Genomic DNA, 20,696 nt, shown 5'->3' on the forward strand with positions numbered 1-20,696 from the left:
ATTGCAGTTCGGGACATCAAGTGACAGATTCATTATTATCTTGTTGTGTGCCGACCTCAGTCAGTGCTCATGTTTTCATAGTGGCACTGACTTCACGGCAGCCTCGCATCACCACATGAGTAGCATTCGGCAGTTTTCTATATGTTATTTATTATTTGCTTCATCATTTGGTCATTAACATATAATACAAATAATGACAACTGCTGTCTGTATTCTCCCTTATGCTAAGTTTACCCTGACACAAGTAATTGATAAACAGCTAATGCCCTCAAGATGGACCCAACAGTATTCAGTGATCTGCAGAGCTATGACTTCTGGAAATGGCTTTAATCAATCATAAGTGTGCACATGATGTTGTTGTATCTAACCTAAGACTTTGAAGGTTGCAGTAAAGTTGCAACATCCACTGATCGTTGTCTGTCATGTAGTGAAAGAACGGCCTTCTTGTTTTTTGTTTTGTCCAGCCTCCACTCTTAGACTTTTTGACTTCTCGTTTCTAGTATTTTAAAAGTTTTAATTTCACCAAGAATACAACAGCACGTTGTTGACACACTGTAAAAAGAATATAGAGAAAAGATTTTCATGTAACATGCACACTACCTGTGTTACTTTCTTCTAATTCCTCTTCTATGTACCAACCTGATCATAACATCCTGTTATAAATTTCACCTGACACATTAAACGAGCAGTGAGGAACATGCAAGATCTGGAGAAAAGTCATGATCAGGTGACAGGTTTATGTCACAACAACAAATCACAACAGCAGTCACTTCAAGTTTCCTTATATTGTAAGGGGAAGACTACAATAACATAGAGACAAAACCTATAACTTACCAAATTTGTTTAGTGAGATCAGAGATCAAGTGATCAGTAGAAACTTTCTCGTACAGATTTTCTGTACAACCAAAAAAGTGGTAGGATAAAAGTTTTAGGCACTTCATTCATGGTTTCATTTTGTAGACCCAGAGGGAATGCCCAGTTTTTATATGCAGACTGTGTAACTGCAGTGATCCTCAAAGCTTATGTAATGATTTGGCTTTCGTTTTTACAGCACCCCTTTAAGTATTTCAGAGCTTCTTATTTTTTCTTGAGACATTAAATAAATAATAATAAAATATAGGTCATGCATGTCATATTTATTACCATATTTAACAATGAAACATACTGTGTGTACACATAGTTTAAATATCAGGACATAATATTAGCAGGTCTGCTTTGATTCAGTACCTTTACTAAACCTTCTGGCGTTGTGATTTACAGCTTTCCCACTGGTTAGACTTTGCTTGAACTTGCTGGTCTCAAACTAGCATACTGTAATATGAAGATGATACTCTGCCACCATCTAGTGGCAATCATGCATTCACACAAAGCAGAGTCATAAATACAGTAGGAACAAGCACAGATGCTGAAACACTGTTCTAATTAGATGCTGTGTACACTTTCACAGAGAACTATGAACTTCCCCTCAGCTGCAATAGCTCTGTTTTTCTGTTTGCTTCTGTTTGCGCTTCCTTCCTTCTTTTGTTTATCTTAATTTCATTTGTCTCGGTCAAGCTGCCCATCTGAGGCTCCGTGTTCCAGACAGCACGGGGTCAACATGTTAGAGCGGGGCCCCCCTTCCACCCCACCATATGCCCCTCAGGGTGACAGTGACACAAGTGTCCCATTGTCATAACAGCGTCTGTCAGGGTCTGTCTCTCAGGGGGGGAATACACGCCTTGGGGAACGTCAGAAGATTAGCCGTGACATTAACCCCCACCCAAACACCCATCACACACACACACACATGCACGCACACATGCATCAATGCAGATGGCTGCACACTCCTACCCATAATCCTCAGTCACAAGTCACTTCCCGTTTCATGATGAGACAAAGCAACAGATCATGTGTTTGTTTTTTTCTGCTTGTGACTGACTTTGTTGGAGAATTTTCGCACGCTTTAATCTTTTCTCTCTGTAGCTGGAAAGCAAAGGAGCAATTGTGGCATTAAAGTGAGTATTTGGAGGTGAGCAGTAAAGTGATTGTGGTGTTTGTGGTCTAAAGCATGAAGGGAATGCTGTAGTATGTGCCTGTAGTATGGGAAAAGAGGGAGGGGGGATGTGTGCAGTATACATGTGTTCTTGGCAACATGCTGTGTTCTAATAGCATACATCCGGTTATTGTGCTTGGTTTTCATTATTTATGCATCTCTCTAGCATACAGAGCCAATTCTTGATCAATATGTGATCAGCCAGAAAAGGCTCAGGTTGTATTTTCCTGCCAAAACAAGACTATAAACCACCTAACAGACCCTAAAGTCTCACCCATAGTTAGAAACTCTTAAAAAGTAACCAATAGCTGAAGCTGATCTATAATCTACATTATAAAAGGGAAGGATGGGATTCTGATTTTGTTGTGTGTCACAGACTTCATTAAATATGCAGCACTGGCTCTTATAATAGTGGGTCGAACTCTTGGCCAGCACAGCAGAAATATGAGCAGAGATGCAGAGAAAGGCACAAATGTGGCCGGGTGGACCGATGATTACAAAAGGTAACAAACGTAGAATTATCAAAATAAGAAGGGCCCTTTTTGATAAATTCATAAGAGTTTGTGAATAAATTGTAAAGATGACCAGGGAGATGTTGCCCAGCAGTAAAATGACATAAACCAGCAGTGATTTAACCGCATTTGTCTCTCTGTTGATGTGATTGTTTAATTCAAGCAGACCTCCTACTGTCTGATGAGATTTTTATAGTGCTCATAGTTTATGAGTATTGAAAAAAGAGTTTGGAAGACAAGCTTAAGGTCTGGGATGTTTTTGTAATGTTACTCCCAGTTTGTCAGCTGGGAAAAGATGTCAGGAAAAGGTTTACTCTGCACATGCTTCTTTCTCCATCACACCTCCTCCTCCTTCTCTTCTTTCCTCTCCTTCGTTTGCATCACTTATTTCTCATTCTGTCTCGCCTCCCCTCTTTTCATTAGAAGTGTGGGACAAATTAGAGGAGTGATGGATGAGCTGCCCTCCTTCATGATGCCGGTTCATTCAGGCATGCACACTGATATATAAAGAGATATAGAGGGCAGATGTGTGTCTATGTGTGTGCCCGTTTGTGTGATTATGTGTGTTTATGCTAGTGACGTGCACATTCTCATTTGTCGTCAGAAAATCTATCATTAAGGTGGCACTTTTTTTTTTCTGTCATCCTGATTTCCATGACCACCAATTAGGTCTAGAAAGCCAGATGATGGGTTTAGGCTTCTCACATTTGTGGCTACATCTGCTTAATTACCATGTATTACTCACACTATAGAGGCAGCCGTGATTGCGCTCGCACAGACACACAAACCGCACTCATCCAGCTAATGGACCAGCCGGGTCTTTGCTAGCTGGGCTTATATTTCACCCAGGGAGAGGGAGGGAGGGAATGAAGCCAACAGGTCCATTATTGAGAGAGAGCATCATAGACAGACAGGGAGAGAGAGAGATTGGGATGAGGGGAGGAAAAAAGAAGGAGGTGGGGATACGGCTGCAGGCGTACTGCGGCAGCAGCAGAGCGGCATGACGTGATAGGGGAGTAGAATGACGGGGACACACACACACACACACACACACACACACACACTTGCAGCTCAGAGGCCAGCCAAAAAGTAGAAAGAAGCTAAGGCAGGGATTGAGCCAGCCACGCTCAGCAGCATACAGATTGGACTCCAACTGGAGACTGAAGCAGGTGAGTGAAGGCTTGTGTTTACTTTAGCTAGTTAATATTTCAGATCCTTCTCTAATTCTAAAGTATATTTTTGTCTTGTTGAATATATTTCCTGTTGATTCTAAAAGCACAGAGTTACTAAACTGTCTAATACATGGACTATGTTCATGGTTGTGCGACAGTTAGAAAAATAAGAGAGAAAAGATGGGCCAGTGAAGAGGATTACAATAAACGAAAAGAACGGGAGCAGGATTATCTAAAGGATGAAATGATTGGCAGTTGACCTGAGTCAGCAGTTTGGCTGTATGACTCAGTAAAGCATGTGTAGTATACATATTGTAGCGTGTGGTACATTTGAAAAAGATGTCATGTTGGTTGATGTTGAGAAGAATGGAGGCTGCTTCTCCCATGGTGATATTTATATTGTCAGTAGTCGGGTTATATTTTCTTCTGTTTACTTTGTGGGTGCATGTGTTTGTACCCTGGCTTCTATAATAAGAGCATGTGCAGAGGACGTGTGTTAGACAAAGATCTTTTTTTATTTGAAGGAGTACAGCAGCTATCCTCAGTACATTAAATACTTACAGAACCCATTTTATCACACCAGTTCCCAGCAAGGCTCATTTACTTTACTATGTCCCAGTGCAATTTGGAGACTCAAGGTTCGGAGATGACTTATGTGCTGTGTTGCGGGATTTCTGATGGTGACACATTATGTGTCATTTTGGGTAACTTCATGCCAAATACATTTCCATTTTGGTCAAATGAGTCATGATAACACAAACACTCTTCAGCTCTTGTGTGTATGTGCGTGTGGTCCAGGTAGTACTTACAGTGTGTGAGCTTAACTCTGTTTACACCGTCACATAATGATCATGTGTTTCTTTTGTTTTATAATGGAGACGAAAGCTGTTCCCCAGAGTGTAAAACATGATATTTTACGACGAGAGCATGCTTTAAGGACAGGGTAAGTTAATGTTTAGAGTAAGCCTCCAGAAAATGAATCTAGGTTAGTGTAATGCCCTCTGAGGTCATAGATACATGACTGTGGTCTTTGAATCTATGTGACAAATGTCATTTTTTTCTTTTGGCGAAAGGTTAGAATACTGATTCCATCAAAGAAAGTCACTTTGAAAATGAGTCACCTCGAAAGAGAGGTCCCTGATTGGCTGAATGTGTCATTCCTGTTTGTTCAAGCTTCCTGTCTTGGTGAATGGTGAGGAGCTGCGAACCAATGGGAGAGCAGTGGTGAGGATGCAACTGTGATCCAGGAAAAAACAGCCCATTGTTCCTGGGACGTCAGAGAAGTGTGACCTGCTTCTGGCCAGCTCCGTCTGCTTAGCCCAACGGCACACTGAAGAACTGGGAAACTCACTGACAGGTAAGACTTTCGTGTGACACAGCAGAGCCTTGAAATTTAATCATATGTTCTTTTTGAGCTAAAAATATTGCTATGTTTATCTTATGATGACTTTCTTCTAAGAAAACTGCCTTCCCAGGAATTTATTGTACCACTGGGTGTCACTAGCTTACTCTGATCCACGGCAGTACTTTATTGCTGTTGTTCTGGCTGCTGTCATAGTGGAGGTGATTAATTCAATGTACTATAGTTTCCAGCCTGTGTGACACACAGGCACTGCTGATGCCCTTCACAGACAGAGAGGCCTGTGTTACCAACTCATGTATTGATTTTGTGATGAGTCAGAGGGTGTTCATCACAAGGGTGAGTGTGCATGTCTGTGAGAGAGGGTATACATGTTTTTCTCATAAGATATAGAGTAACTCAGGTCAGCCACAGGCCGCCATGGGAAAGCTGAGCTAAATCAGTGTAATGTTATTAAATTACACTGTTAACATGTAGCATAATGGTGGCTGCAATGCTATCCTTGTTCTTCTGTCCTTCAGGAGAGTACAAACCTGATATGGATGATGTTTCTGATAGGTGTAAAAGATGCTATTAATAAGCTTGCATAATTCACCTCGCAGCTATAATTAATTATAATACAGGACTGTAATGAATGAGAAGCTGTGTTCCTGCAGTTGCAGACAGTACCCAGTAGATGTCAGCACCACCCTAGCAGAGTGAAGGAGAGACCGTAGTCGGTCCGTGCAGTAACCCACACAATAACTACACTGATCTGTAGCAAAAAACCCCCCAATTTCTCTGTAGGCTTCTGTACTGTGTTTGCGTCAGTGTACAAACATGATGATGTCCTTCAAAACCTCAGGGAAAAGGGTTTTATTTATTTCAGCTGGTTTAATTATGAAAGCTAAATCATGATGTCAGCCCTGAGGTAGTATGGTGACTGATAGTGACTGATAGTGATGGCAAATTGATTTATGATTTAAATTCAAAACAAAAGTGATTGATTGTTCAACTATTTTGTCACACAATAAGATATGTAATTATTGTTTTTAGCTATTAAAGTGCTGTTTCCCACTGCTGTGAATCTGGAAAAATATAAAACTAAGGTGAGGCTTTACAAATATGTACAATGAAGCTGAATGATTCTGATTGATGCTAATGAAACTGTCAAACTAATCAGCAGCAATATAAACATCCTTAAAAGCTGGCCTCATGTTTTTGCATTAGCACGTGCCTCAAACAGTAAAAATAAAAAACAAACTCCAAACTAATTCTTTTAGACACAGACGTCACATGCAGTTAGACATACAGTGAAAGGAACCAACAGACGGTGTATTGTAAAGTTGTTTATGTAACAGGATGATACAGAGCAATCTTTGAAGCCTGTAAATCTGAACACATGACAAAGACAATGTACCCAACACATGTACGACGTTTGTGCTGCAAAATATCCTATAATAACATAACTGAAAGAAATCAAACTACACTAGATTATTTTTCCCCCTAACTTACAGCTGTTGGTTTCAGTCACCTTTTTTGTATTTCCTTCTTTTACACACACACACACACACACACACACGTAAACACACACTTCAGGTATTCATATCTTGTGGTGACATCTAATTGACATAATGCTTTCCCTAGCCCCTTACCATAAACCTAACCCTGAAAAATGAATGCCTAATCCTAACCCTTACTCTACACCTAACCAAAACTTTATTGTAACCCTGACACTAAAACCACATTTTGAGTGTGGAAAAATGCCTTCAAACTTGTAGGGACCAGGATTTTGGTCCCCATAAGGGTGGTTGGTCCCCACAAGTATAGTAAACTTCCCCTTTTTAGTCCCCACAAAGATATGAATACAAACACACACACACACGCTCACATCACCATCAGCAGCTGAGCCCCTGTATGTTCTTATACAGCCTGCAGACGTGTTGGTGTGACCCCGGCATATCCCCAAGGGAAAATCAAATTTTCATACAGATAGACATAGAGTCAGCCCACACCTGTGCTCCTGGAAATCCTAGCAGGACCTATAGCAGACAGAAAGAAATTCTGATGCTCATTTTCTGTCTGGACCTCCCAAGAGATGGAGTGTGTGAGGAAGACACATACAGAAACAGACAATGAGGAGGGGGAGGAATTTTTAGGGAGTAATAGGGGAAAAGGAGGATGGATGATCACATCTGTCTCTGTTTACCTACTGCTGCATCACTGCAGCTGTACGCTGCTGTGCAGGCCTACATTAGCATCAATCAAAATACCGCACAGCTCTCAGTTGCTTGTCTTAGTATGTCTGATTCTATAAGTAGGTGGAAGGAAGGCCTCCTGCAGAGAATCAGTCCTTTTTCTTCATAGGTTTTTTTTAAGCTGAAGCAGTCACTCTTTCTCCTGCTTTTCTCAGACTGCTGGAAATGTGTGTCTGAGTGATCCACATGACACTGTGTGCAATGCTGTGATTAGATGCACTGTCAAATAATCCAGCACTTTATCCTTGTGACGGATTAATTTGATACATCAATGTTTCACTAAAGACAGCTTCCCACAAAGTCTTCTGGCAGCAAAAGTTTTGCTGTTTAAGACGGGGCAAGTAGGGTTAAGCATTAAATCTCTAGTATATATCTAAGTATGTCTGCGTTCGTGTGTGTGTGTGTGTGTGTGTGTGTGTGTGTGTGTGTGTGTGTGTGTGTGTGTGTGTGTGTGTGTGTAATTATAATACACACGCACACACCATTTATTTAAGTGCAACTAGGAAGAGAATCTAGAGTGAATTTGTACATGTATGAACATTTCAATATATGCACTCACTGGACATTTTATTATGTAAACCGTGCTAGTATTGAGATGCACTCCCTTTGGCCTTAAGAACAATCTTCAGTCTTCCTCTTATAGATTCAACAATGTGCTGGAAACATTCATCAGATATTTTGGTCCTTGTTGACATGATAGCATCAGAAAGTGGCTACACTGTGGTCCTAAAGGAACTGGCATGGTCAGTAACAATACTCAAGTAGGCCGTGGTGTTTAAAAGACACTTAATTAGTATTAAGAGGCTCAAAGTATACCAAGAAAATATCCCCCACACCATTACACCACCAGCAGCCTGAACAGTTCATACTAGGCAGAAGGATTCATGCTCTCATGTTGTGTATGCCAAATTCGGGCTCTACCATCTGAATGTTGCAGCAAAAATAGAGACTTATCAGACTAGGCATCATATATTTAATCTTTATACTCCAATCTTGGAATGTATGTGAAAATTGTTGCCTTAGTTTCCTGTATTTAGCTGATGGGAGTGGCCACCAGTTTGGTCTTCTGCTATGGTAGCCCATCTGCTTCAAGGTTTCACTAGCATCTCATATTCAGAGATGCTCTTCTGCTTACCTTAGTTGTAATGAGTAGTTATTTCAGCTACTGTTGCCTTCCTACCAACTCAAAGCACTCTGACCTCTGCTATCAACAAAGCATTTTTTCCAAAAACACTGCTGCTCACTGTATATTTTTCTTTTTTTTGGACAATTCTCTTGTAAACCCTAGAGATGATTGTGTGGGAAAATCCTAGTTGATCAGCAGTTTTGAAATGCTCAGACCAGCCCGGCTGGCACCAAGAGTCATGCCACATTCACTTACAGCCACTTAAATCACCTATCTAACTTCAGCAGGTCGTCTTGAGAATGTCTACATGCTTAGAGGAACTGAGCTGCTGCCATGTTATTGGCCGACACTTACGTTAAAAAGCAGCTGTACGTGCACTTGACGTTTTTTCCTCCTTTTTTGCCCTCCCTCCCTGCCTTTCTCCCAAACTCACTGCCTCCCTTTCCCCTCCCAGCAGAGCAGCACGAAGCAGTAAAATTATATGAAACGTTTCACTTGATCAGAATTAGCATAGGCGGGCTCACAGAAGCTCAGGCAGGCTTTTGTAGTTCTTGGAGGGTTTCTGTCATTCTGACACAGAAGAGGGTAACAAAACCTAGGACTATCTGCAAATAAGGTGAGGAATATTCTGTACCTCCTCTGAAACTGTATGTATGCATTGTGCTGGGGGTAAGTGTGATCTTGTATTGGAGTTCATTTTCAGTATTTGTTTTTCAAGAACATAATGATCTATAAGCGTATAAAACCTGGCGTGTGTGTGTGTGTGTGTGTGTGTGTGTGTGTGTGTGTGTGTGTGTGTGTGTGTGTGTGTGTGTGTGTGTGTGTGTGTGTGTGTGTGTGTGTGTGTGTGTGTGTGTGTGTGTGTGTGTGTGTGTGTGTGTGTGTGTGTGTGTGTGTGTGTGTGTGTGTGTGAGAAAAGCTGGTTTTGTGTTTTTAACTCCTAGCAGGCAAATCTGATTTCTTAGAAACTCCATGCTCCGCTGAAAATAAGTTCACCTCGTGGTTTACCATGACTCATTTTGTCATATGTACTTGGCTCACATTGCATAGCTCTGTGAAAGGAAAAGCAAATTCTCAGCCTGATTAGATTAGTAGAACTTTAACATTGACTCTTAATGTATAACCAAACCCTTTGGGAAGGTTTTATGGTTAATGATCTCATGCTATTGTGGACATGCAGTCACCTAACTTTTTAACTTTTTGTTGTCTTCCCCTCTTTATGTCTTTTGATTTAGGTCACCATGAGTGGGGGGGTCAACGTGAAGTCAGTTCCCCGTGGGCCTCCCTCATCAGGAATACCCCTCCCCCGCAGTCTTCTGCCCTCCTCTCCTAAAACAGAACCACGCCGCCGGGCGAGTGACCTGCCCAGGCCCTCAAAACAGACCCCTAAGCACACGCCTGCGAACACACCTGCACACACACCTGCACACTCCCCGTCACTTTGTCCACGAAACTCCAGTATCCCTGGGCCTTCCTCAACAGATACCCTGAGAGATGCCTGCCTTAAAAGTCAGCTCTTCCAGCGAACCGGAGCTCTTCCTATTCCCCAGGTGTCACGATCTGCCTACAGCAGCCCACTGACCCATCGACGAGTACATCCGCCACACTCAAAAGACACGCTAGACCTGGGAAAATATACCGCTGCGCAAATCCCCTCACAATTACCCCAGGATGGCAATCGCAACAGAAGCACCTTTGCAAATAAGAATCAAGCGTATGGAGCCAGCAACCTGCGCCCACCGCTCAGTTTTAGCAGAGGAGACAACTCAAACATTGTAACCCAAGCAATGACTGATGCGATATCGGGAAGGAAGGAAGAGCCTCCAAAAAACCATCCACCCAAGTCCGTCATACTCAGCAACTGTAACATTCGGCCCACTCTTCTTTACTCAAACCATCACACCATCAGAGATCACAGCGACTCTGGCAGCCAATCAGATGAGGAAATGGGAACTCCTGAGGATAGCAGTCCAGCTTCCTCTCCTCTTCCCTTACCGTTGCCAGCTATCACATTTACCATGCCAGTAACATCCAAGGAGGTTGTTGATACACAGGATCAGGAGGCAACATCTGAAGAGACACACATACCCAGAGTCAACATGGCTGCTGTGGCTCCATTCAGTCATAGGTAAGGGGTCTTTCATCACACAAGCACAACTGAAGCAAGAGTTATAAGGCCTTCCATTATGAGTCCTTTATCACTGACCCCCCTTTTCATTATCATGTGATAATTTTCTTTACACATAGAAGTCATCCTCAGGACACTTAAGACCTGCCACAGAGGCCTCAGTATCTTTTTCTGCAACACACACACACACACACACTTGGAGATTTTCTGGAGCAGAGCTGATTGTTAAAGTGTCTTCTCGTAGCCGCTGGGCTGACACCGTATACTGCTCTTCTCCCCCATGCACACACAGTTTTTTATGTTACTAAAAGCACACTGTACAATATCTACATTTAATAAAAAAATGTAAGCTTCTTTTTTCTTTATTAATGATAGGATTATACACAGTTCTTTGCACATTACTGTTTCAGCATTTTACTGTTTATACGATTTGCTTTTATGGAAATAATTGAGATGATAGTCATCGCCTCTTTTCTTCTACTGTCATACACAACAGGTTATGCATTTGATTGTAAAGGATATGGGCATGACTTGCATGTTCAGTAACAGATGTGTGATGGCTGTGTTTCTGACGTGTTGACAGGCTGCAGGCACAAGTGAGTGAATTTTCTGTTGATGAACTGAGTGACTGCTCATCTGGATCCATAGAAGTCTGCTGTGATGACCTGACACCAGGTTAGACTCACTCACACAGGAGTAACACATCTCTCCTTTCTCCCTTTCCTTAGCTTGGTCCAGTTTTGTCTGCCCAGTTAATATTAGGGCACCAAGATGCCAAGAGCACTTCTGGCAGGTACAAATGATGTGTACTTTCTGGCAGCCAGACGTTTACTGCAACAGAGTCATAAGTGGCGTCAGACACAACAAGCCAGTGGCTGACCTTTGGGTCTCATTGTAGAACCTGAATAGACTCAGTGAATACTAAGGGACAACCAGTCTTTGTCCAAATGTATGTCTGTCACGCTGCAATTCATCAGTCGTCAGGAGCCATGTCTGAAGTTAGGTGGTGTAATTTTCTGTGTGTCTCAGCCTGGGGTTCTGCTGAGTACCGTAGTTCCTGGATGATGAGATGGAAAAGAGAGATGTGCTCAGGATGTTAGGATGAAGGATGTTGACACTGGTGATGTGGGTCAGTAATGGGATGAAATGGGGCACTTCTTAACTTGCTGCCAGGCACCATTATATGCATGTTGATTTCATATTCATCCAAGAGCTGTTGTAGAGTTAGAACCCATTCTTCCCTCTCACAGTTCCTCTTTTCAGATTTCATTGACCTAAAAAGCCACAGTCCCAGCATGACCCCATCCCTGTCCTGATCCTGTGGCTTTTGAGTAATGGTTTGCTCTGTACTCACGGCTATAGTTACGCATTGTAGTGGTCAGTCTGAGTCCAAGAATGTGAACGTGCTTCTGAGAAATGACTTTTTCAGTGGCTTAGTGAATCATTCTTTTTTTTGATGTGGTGTCAGTTAAACAGAAAGAAGATCGACTGCTTTTTAGTTATTATATGTATGTTACAATATGCACAGTGTAGTCCGAAATAACTTTAAGTTATGAAACATTCATACTGGGTTTACATATACATGACACTGTGCCATATATTAGGTGAATCACAGCCGTTTCTATATGTAATGTCTAAGTTTAGGGACAATATAGCACAATGTCATTTAATTAATAACTTAAACCTTTAAAGGTACAGTCAGTCATTTTTTGAGGTTAATTAGTAGAAAAAAGAATATTGAATTCATAAATCTATGCCTTCCAACAAACTGATCCATTCTTATAAACTTAGAATTAATCCATAAAAAAAATGGACAGGAGTGGGTACTTGTTTGTGCAAACCGCCCTGCTGACCCGCCATCTTGAATACAGTGGCTGAGATGGAGATTGCTTTTCTCCCTAATAATGTTTTATTTATGCAGCTTGAGACTGGCCACATAGATAGTACAGCAAAGGCAGAGGAGAAGATAACTTGTAGGCGTTCGCATGCCATGGAGGCAAAATTTAATCAGTGTCTACACCTTCAGGCTCAAGATATGAAGGAAATGAAAATGCAAAGCAAAGATGCGACTAGTATCTCTCAACCTCTTCCTCCTTACCCCAAGCCTCATTAACTAAACTGAAGTTAGAGCTCTAATGCACAAAAAGTGCACAAACATGCTTATTTATTCCCAATATTTTTGCCTTGTCTGGACAGCTGACTAAATATTGGCTAAACAACAATAACAGCTGGTTATAAGCTAACGTTATGTCAATTAGTCTTAGCCTTAAGTGTCCTAAAAATCACACTTTCCCTGTGAACACAGTTTGATTACATTCTAACATCTTATGAGAGTCTATTTACTAAGTGTCACAGTGATCCACCAAGAATATTTCACTAAGAGTGGCTAACAGCAGCTAACAGAGTCTAACAGTGGCTATCAGAGGCTAATAGCAACACTTACCAACAGAAAAGTCAACAACTCACCTCAGTATTGCTGCCATCGAACAGAAGCGAGCTTCACTGACTCATCAACTTGGATTGGAGTCCTTTCACAAATATTTACGGCGTCCTCTAGACTCACCCAGAGTAAATACACACGGATACCTGGCATATTGACAGCTGAGGCAAGCAATAGACAGACAGCCTACACTCACTAAAGATGAGTTGTTTGTCCTACAGCAGCCTAGAGTTACGCATGTGAATTGGGAGGGGTAAGAAAAACAATTTGGCCGACTGCAATCCACTGACATCTATGGGTGACATTGAAACTTTAAGGTAACGCAGCTTTCATCAGTGTCACAGCAATGCTAGCTCAGTGGTCCCAGAAAAGACAGTGCATAGCTGAGAAATAAATTCTGTTCTGTGACGTGAAAACCTAATAGCTTTTCTATCAGGCTCACCTGCGCATTATGTGTAGAGCTAAATATGTGTAGGCACTAGAGTTGGATGTCTCGAGACCGGTCTTACTTTTACGTGGTCTTGGTCTTGACGGACTTTGGTCTCGGTCTTGTCTTGGTCTCGCTGTCTCAGATCGACATAGTCGTTGGAGTCAACAGTATCCATGACACACAACGTAACGCTCGATAATGTGTCATGCGCAAAAGCATCAGCTCTAAGAGCCGTGCTTAGATAGTGCTTTGTAGTGAATCAGAAGAGTCGACTCCCATTGAGCGAGAGCCGGCTCCTCACTTAATTTCCTTTCGCTGCCCAGCTCTCACACAGTGGCTCAGCTATGCTCCAATCCCTCCATATTGTGGCCAATCACATGCGAGGATATAGGATAATATCGTTATGTGAAAAACAGAGAGGGTGAGAGACGCAACAGTCAAGTGGAGCGTGCGTCTGTCCTCTCAGTAAGTGAGTGAGATAGTAGACAGCAGTGAGGAGGGCTGTGCGAGTGCATCGCAAAAACACATAAATATGCCTGACACTCGTAAACGAAGCAGCATCTGGCTGCAGTTTAGAGACTTTTTTGTCTCGGTCTTGGTCTTGGTCTCGTTTCGACTCTTGGTCTTGACCCGGTCTGTCTTGGTCTTGGTATTGTCTTGGTCTTGGTTTAGGCAGTCTTGACTACAAGTCTAGTAGGCACACTCAACTAAAATGGTAAATACGTTAAACATTTTAAGTGCTTAACATTAGCATGTTAGCACAAGAGGTTAATACCTATTGAAGTATGTTAAAGTAAGTTCCTTAAAAATTTGTTTGTACAGTAAATACCATATTTACTTAGGAATGATTATTAATTCCTTTTTTTTCTCACAATTAGACTATTGTAATTCACTGTTGACCAAAACCTGTTGGTGGTTCCTCGTTCTAGATTGAACTGATTGATTTTTGGAAGGCCGCCGCTGGCCAGTCACGCACTTAAAACAATCAACACTGATGGTTCTAAGTTTCATATTATTTGTGCAAATCGAGCTAAAAAAAAATAGAAAACACTGAAAAACTATTTTGCCTTTTTTATACTTTTATGCTCTGTTAGATCACAGATACCTTAGTTTTAAAGGGCTTTGCAGTCAGACTTAAAAAATAAAGCTCCTGTTTCTGTCTTCTTTATGAAATAATTGTGTTAAACAAGGTTCACAGATTGCATTTTAAGATGATTTTCTTAAATGCTAAACTTTATTGCAATTCAATTTAGCTCAGTTTTATTATTTGCTTTATTAAAGCGTCATAAAAAGTTCTGCAAAGGAAGAATCTTTGCTTTCAGACCAATGACTTGGTAGAAATAGGAGGAGATGAAGACAGAAAAGATTAAAACTGCCATTGTCCTTCTTTATAAGTCTAACTAAAATCCCTGCACATAGAAAACATGGCACAATCAATCATCTGTTATCATATTTAATGTTCACAGCTCTTTCTGGCAACAGCTGCGCATTGTCTGTCCAAAGGTATCGCTTTCCCATTCTTTGAATGTTTTATCTCTTGAATCCCTTAAGATAATTATAAAGCAAACATTTGCTTTAAAATTTCACTCAAGGATAAAACTATTACTGAATCATAATCCAACACAGCGCTTTATAACTCAGGGAAGACTATGGTCGTATTTCACATCTTGTTAGATACTGACTTGGTGATCTTTTGCTGAATGCCTTCATTTCTTGCAGCGTATGCATCTCTACAGATGGCTGTAAAGTACAACTTGGCTGCTTGGCAGAGAACTACAAGCTCAAGGCAGTAGTTTGAGTTTGAACATACATTGTGTCACAAGAATAGAGTTATTTGCAAATGAAACCTTTATAAAACCTTTAACCATCTGGTTGTGGAAAAGGGGGATGGGAACTGGTGGTGGACCAGCCCTAGTCTTTAAAGGCCTCTGGCTGTCTTGGGGCTAGTTTTGGCCTTTTAATTGGTGCCTAGCAGGCGTTAGAAACAGAACCAAAGCATCTTTGACTCCTCTGAAGCTGCATTTACATGGATGGTGGGCTGGCACTGTAATAACTGTAATTTAGCAAGTGGAGGAAGGGAGGGAAACGGGGTGGAAAGCAAAGTTTGTAGGGAAGGAAGAGAGAAGGAGGGAGAGGAGTGAGAGATGAAAGGAGAAGACCAATGAGGTCAGTGGGTTGAGGAATTTAATTTTGTGTAATGATGACAGAGAATAAACAATAAGTGTGTGCACTGAGATGAAAAGACAGATTATTAAATGTTGGTTAAATTTTTACAATCTCCTGGTGGTGAGCAAACACGATAAAGCCCAGTTATTTGATGTAGTGCTGGTTGCTCTTAGTGGCTAGAGTCGATCTCCTTAAATGTAATATTCTCTATATGCGTTAGATTGAATCAGGGTAACGCGATCCGCTCTTACATCTTTTATCCCAGACCCTAATGAAGATCTGAACGTTTAATGTGATTGTAGGACCATGTGCTCTTTCAATTCGACCCCAGAACTCCTGACCCTATTACTCTCTAGAGAGGTGTATCTGAGAATGGGTTTTTATCTGAGACTGTGTGTGTACGTGTGCTGATGTATGCACAAGTGACAGTGCACAGATGGCTTTTGAAAGATAAATGTGATGTGGGTTGTGTATCATTTTTCATCCCAGCAATATTTTGTCCCAAAATTCCCAATGGACAAAATGTCACAGTCTCAAGTGCACACACACACACACACACACACACACACACACACACACACACACACACACACACACACACACACACACTTACACATACTGTACAGACACCTACAAACATTACATTATCATTCAGATAATGAAGGATATGAAACATCACACATCATCCCACACAGACACCTGTACATGTAGAAATCTAGGTATGACTGGCTAATTTTAAAATATATGCCTATAATTTAAGAATTATCAACATATGAACTTGCATAAACAAATATGGTATATCTTTATTTACCCTCCTGCAGGTTAGCGTTTTGCTTTTTTACCTCAATTTGGGATTATCTCATTTAGCAAAGTAGATTTTAAAAACCCCTCAGCGCCTTTCATTTTAAGCTAGAAACATTCAGGGAAATCTTTAGTAATGAAGGTTTGAAATCAACTTACTGTTTATAGATGTCATGCTTGCCATGCCTTTAATGCCCCTGGACAGTCAAGCGAATAGCATTTTGGTAAACCTGACTGCATCTACTAGACAGTGCGTAATCCTCTTTGGCCAATCTAATCGGGGAGACATATGCCGAGTTGGCGTTGGATAGTGATGAGTGGTTTAGTAGCTTTAGGAAGATGATCAGACATAAGAATGGACTAGATTATCTCCGTGCTCCTCGCCTGGAGTGAGGCAGCAATCACTATTTATGGTTTAATGTCATGCCTTACTTTATATTTGACCCAAACCTTGAACTTTTTAGATGTCTGTTGTTCATTGTTGATAAAAGCCTTCAGTTTTAAATTATCTCTTGGAATAGTTCGGAGTGTTGTTGTGCAACATTTTTTGACCAAAAGGCAGTTGGTATAAGACGCTGTGCTGAAGATTAAATGCCACTTCTCCTTGTTTTGATTTCGCACTAAGCGCCACTACCATCCACTTCCCATTGATCTAAGAGGTCTTGAAGTGTTAAATTGCTTTAGCATAGCATTAATATAATTAGGGAAAGCTCCATGTATGGTTTTGTAAGTAAGTAATAAAAATCTTAAAATGAATGTAGTGGCTTAGGGCAACCAATGTAGAGACATAAGAACTGCAGTAATATGGCTTGTCCTTTTGGTTTTTGAGCTCACGCTTTTTAAGGAGAAGTGTGAACTGTCTTTTAAGGAAGCCATCTATTACAATATTCAGTTTTACCAGAGATAAACCATTTTGTCAAAGAGGACTTAAGTCTGCTTGTGATTTTAAGATGATAAAATAATAAAACATTTTTGTTTTTTTCTTGCTATTACATGACTGGTAAAACTTGTAATAGTCAGTTAATAAATGATGCAATGCTACATCTTCAAAAAAATCAAAATGAACATCATCTGTCCTAGATGAACAGGATATGAAAATCATTTCCTTTAAAAATAGGAATCGAGCAAAGACCTGGCATAGGACCTTCAATAGACCCGTCTACTGTTTACTAAAACCTCATCAGAAATGGTCTCAATGAAATGTGCCCAAGAGCTTGACTGAGAATCAGTGGCAACAGGTTATATGGAGTTAGGGTTTTTATAAGATATGGCCAAGTGGAAGCATGTTGAGGTCAGCAGATAAGAAGCCACGGGCTGATCCCTGAGGGCCACTGCAGGTCAAAGGCATGTGTTTTGAGTTATCGTTGCCAATAGCAACAAAATAACTGGTCGCATTCAGTCAAGTAATATTTCCAATATTTTTAAAATCCAGAAAAACAACCCAGTTTTCAGTTTATGTCAGAATAGCCACCTCCTGTTGTCTTCTCCCGTTTTTGCTCCATTTCTCTCCTCCCAGGGTCATTTCCTCACAATGAAGAGGGAACACAATAATGCACAGCTGCATTACAGAGCAGGAGATGAAGGAGGAGAGAATGGAGGGAGAAGAGTGAATTGAGGAACGGGTGAATGAGTGCATACACAAGATGCTTCTTGACCTGTGGGGTGACTCGTAGCCCAGGGAGTCAAGTTAAGTCATTCATGCGTGTAACCTCTCTATGTTGGAGCACACGCCCACGGACACAGGAATGAAGTCACAAGTACAAGTACATCTAATTAATAACCCATGGGGAATGAAGAAGACACATACATACCAGCATAAAAACACATACTGTGGCTTTAGGATGTTTCAAATTAATGTTATTTATTTATTTTTGGCAGATACTACTGTTCGTCTTCCTTCAACTGCATTCATACACATGATGATCCACTATTGCTGTATTGCACACCACGCTGTAGCTAGGCAACCACACTCAGGAGCAGAGCATTATGGGATACTCCTGGGAAATGTGCTGATAATGTCAACATTGGGGCATCTATGAGGGAGCGTCTACAAAGAGTTATACCTTTTAAAACACACAAATTCTCCCTTTTCACACTCTGCAAATATTCCCTCCATTTGTAGTTGGTTTAGTGGGAGATATGACCAACATCTGGCATTCACTCTGGGAGAGAATGGTGTTTTTGCTGGATTAGCTGACTGATGCACTCACATTATTGTCACTGATAGCTGAATTTCCCAAATGCTCAGGCCAGTGACTCATGCTGTGCATCATCAGCGCTCGATAAGACCACTAAAGAGGTGTCATTGTGAAAAACTCGCTCCCTCATTCACACAATTCCGCTAGGAAGCCACACACTGTATGTATCAGTCAGATTGCCGTTTCAGTGTTTTGTGTATAAACAGGACATTAATAGCCATGTCATTGTGTTTGCGCTGTACCAGCATGTGTGTGAGTATGAGCTGTCCCTTGTGGAGAAGTGTGTCATGGTCTGGTATTCTTCTTTGTGTCCTGTGGACCCCACGCGTTGGTGTGTTAGCGGACATAAGCAAATGTAGCAGGAGTGGCGAGGCAGCGAAGCAGGATATCCCCTCTCTGTCTTACAGACTTCCTTTGCTTCTCTGGCAAACACACAGAGATCCTTCCTCACCCGTCCTCCTCCTCCTCTTCTCACTTTCTTCATTGACTTGCTTTCTGGGCTATAACTTGACATTCTTTTTTTACTTTTCCCCCACTAATATCATCTACTAGGCTTCTTTGATGCTATCGGGCCTCCCCTTGTTTTGACTTGCTCCGTTTTTCTGCATCTTCTATTCTCAATCACACTCATTCGTCATTTTCTTCTCGCTTCCCCACTCCGTTGTCGCATGCCTCATCTTCATAGCAACTTTTATTTTTACTCTTGAAAACAAACTCAAAACAAGAGGAACCAAGAGGGAGTGCGTGACAACAGGGAGTGGGTGAGAAGTGAGAACACATGCCATCTGCTTAGCCTGAATGGGAACTGTTCCTCTAAAAGTTTAGGGGCCCGTGTTACATGCAGTTGCACCCAGATCTGCAGATCTTTCCTCTTTGCTCGCAGTATTTTTCCTTTAAAGGTGGAATTTTTGTGCAAGTTTGTAAACATGAATATAATGTGGTACACAGTGTCTCTGAGTAAGCGTGTCCTACTGGCTGCTTCACATGACTCCTCCATCAGAGTATAGTGGCGGATCTGTTTCCAAACTGTTTAGAGATGCTAGGGCAAATACATTCATGCAAAGCACTGAGCCAGTTTCCTTCTGTCTGTGCGTCTATCTGCCTCTCTCTCTGCTTCTGTTTCACCCTGCTTTCAAACCATCCTTTCACTCTTCACACGTTATTCGTACCTCTCTATCTTGCCTTTACTTAACTTTGCTTAAAAGTCTCTTTATATTGGAATTAAACTGTTTGCCTGTTGTCATAAGAAGTTTCCCAAGGGTTCAGACACTGTGGTCAGCCCCCGTCTGCCTGCGTCCACACACACACACACACACACACACACACACACACACACACACACACACACACACACACACACACACTTATGTATCATACTACGAGTCTGCTCCGTGCTGAATGTGTAGCCTACTGCTGAACACTGGCACTCATCACACTCTGAAACTGCCAGTGTCTCTGATGTCAGGCCAGATTGCTCAGGTCAGTTAGTCAGGGTGCACAGACAGCGTGCTCTGTGTGTGTGTGTGTGTGTGTGTGTGTCTGCGTGTGTGTGTGTGTGTGTGTAACGATAGAGAGAGGCTATGTAGATATAGAGGGAGAGAATATACAGCATGTTTACATCAGCCATATATTAAGGTGATTAGACTGTGGAGCCAGAGAGACCAGCTCTGGAACAAACAAGTGGCTGTGTGCTGCCAACACTTTACCTGTGCATATATATGCTTTCAAGAGCAATGACGCGTATCTCTGCACCACACGCATCTGTACACCACAGACCTGCCTTGTATGTGGTCACTCACTAACCTTAATCCCTCATCAGGGAGGTATAAGAGCTGACGTACAGCACCTATTAGCCTTAAATTACATTCCTCATTCGCACTGCTGGCCTGCTACCTGCCCCCAGAGCCCCCATAACTGTCTCCAGGTACCTCTGGCTTCAGTGTGGCATAACCACCTCAACATTGGCCCTTTATTAAAGTTTGCTGCCTCTAATTGATGGCTATAGCTTTTTCACAATAAAACATCCATAGAGTGTCTGTGTTTTTGTATGTACTCAGCTACTGTATTACACACACACACACACACATTCGAGGC

General features: G+C 41.6%; 1 protein-coding gene across 8 annotated transcripts in view; it reads left to right on the forward strand.

Annotated features, from left to right (window-relative positions):
* Positions 1 to 20,696, forward strand: part of LOC116330784 (neuron navigator 1-like) — a 96,616-nt gene that overhangs the window by 10,286 nt on the left and 65,634 nt on the right. For 5 of the 8 annotated variants that reach the window (XM_039604967.1, XM_039604969.1, XM_039604965.1 and 2 more), the window contains 3 exons: positions 4,890 to 5,073; positions 9,675 to 10,567; positions 11,151 to 11,242. In XM_039604967.1, coding sequence (XP_039460901.1) covers positions 9,681 to 10,567; positions 11,151 to 11,242 — 979 coding nt within the window. In that variant the 5' untranslated portion in view covers positions 4,890 to 5,073; positions 9,675 to 9,680. Of the gene's footprint in view, positions 1 to 1,893; positions 1,995 to 4,606; positions 4,660 to 4,889; positions 5,074 to 8,924; positions 9,056 to 9,674; positions 10,568 to 11,150; positions 11,243 to 20,696 lie in introns of those variants that run through there. The other 3 variants (XM_039604971.1, XM_039604970.1, XM_039604972.1) reach the window with 3 other exon arrangements.

The sequence above is a fragment of the Oreochromis aureus genome, linkage group 20 (assembly GCF_013358895.1).
Source record: "Oreochromis aureus strain Israel breed Guangdong linkage group 20, ZZ_aureus, whole genome shotgun sequence".
NCBI classification, from domain to species: Eukaryota; Metazoa; Chordata; class Actinopteri; order Cichliformes; family Cichlidae; genus Oreochromis; species Oreochromis aureus.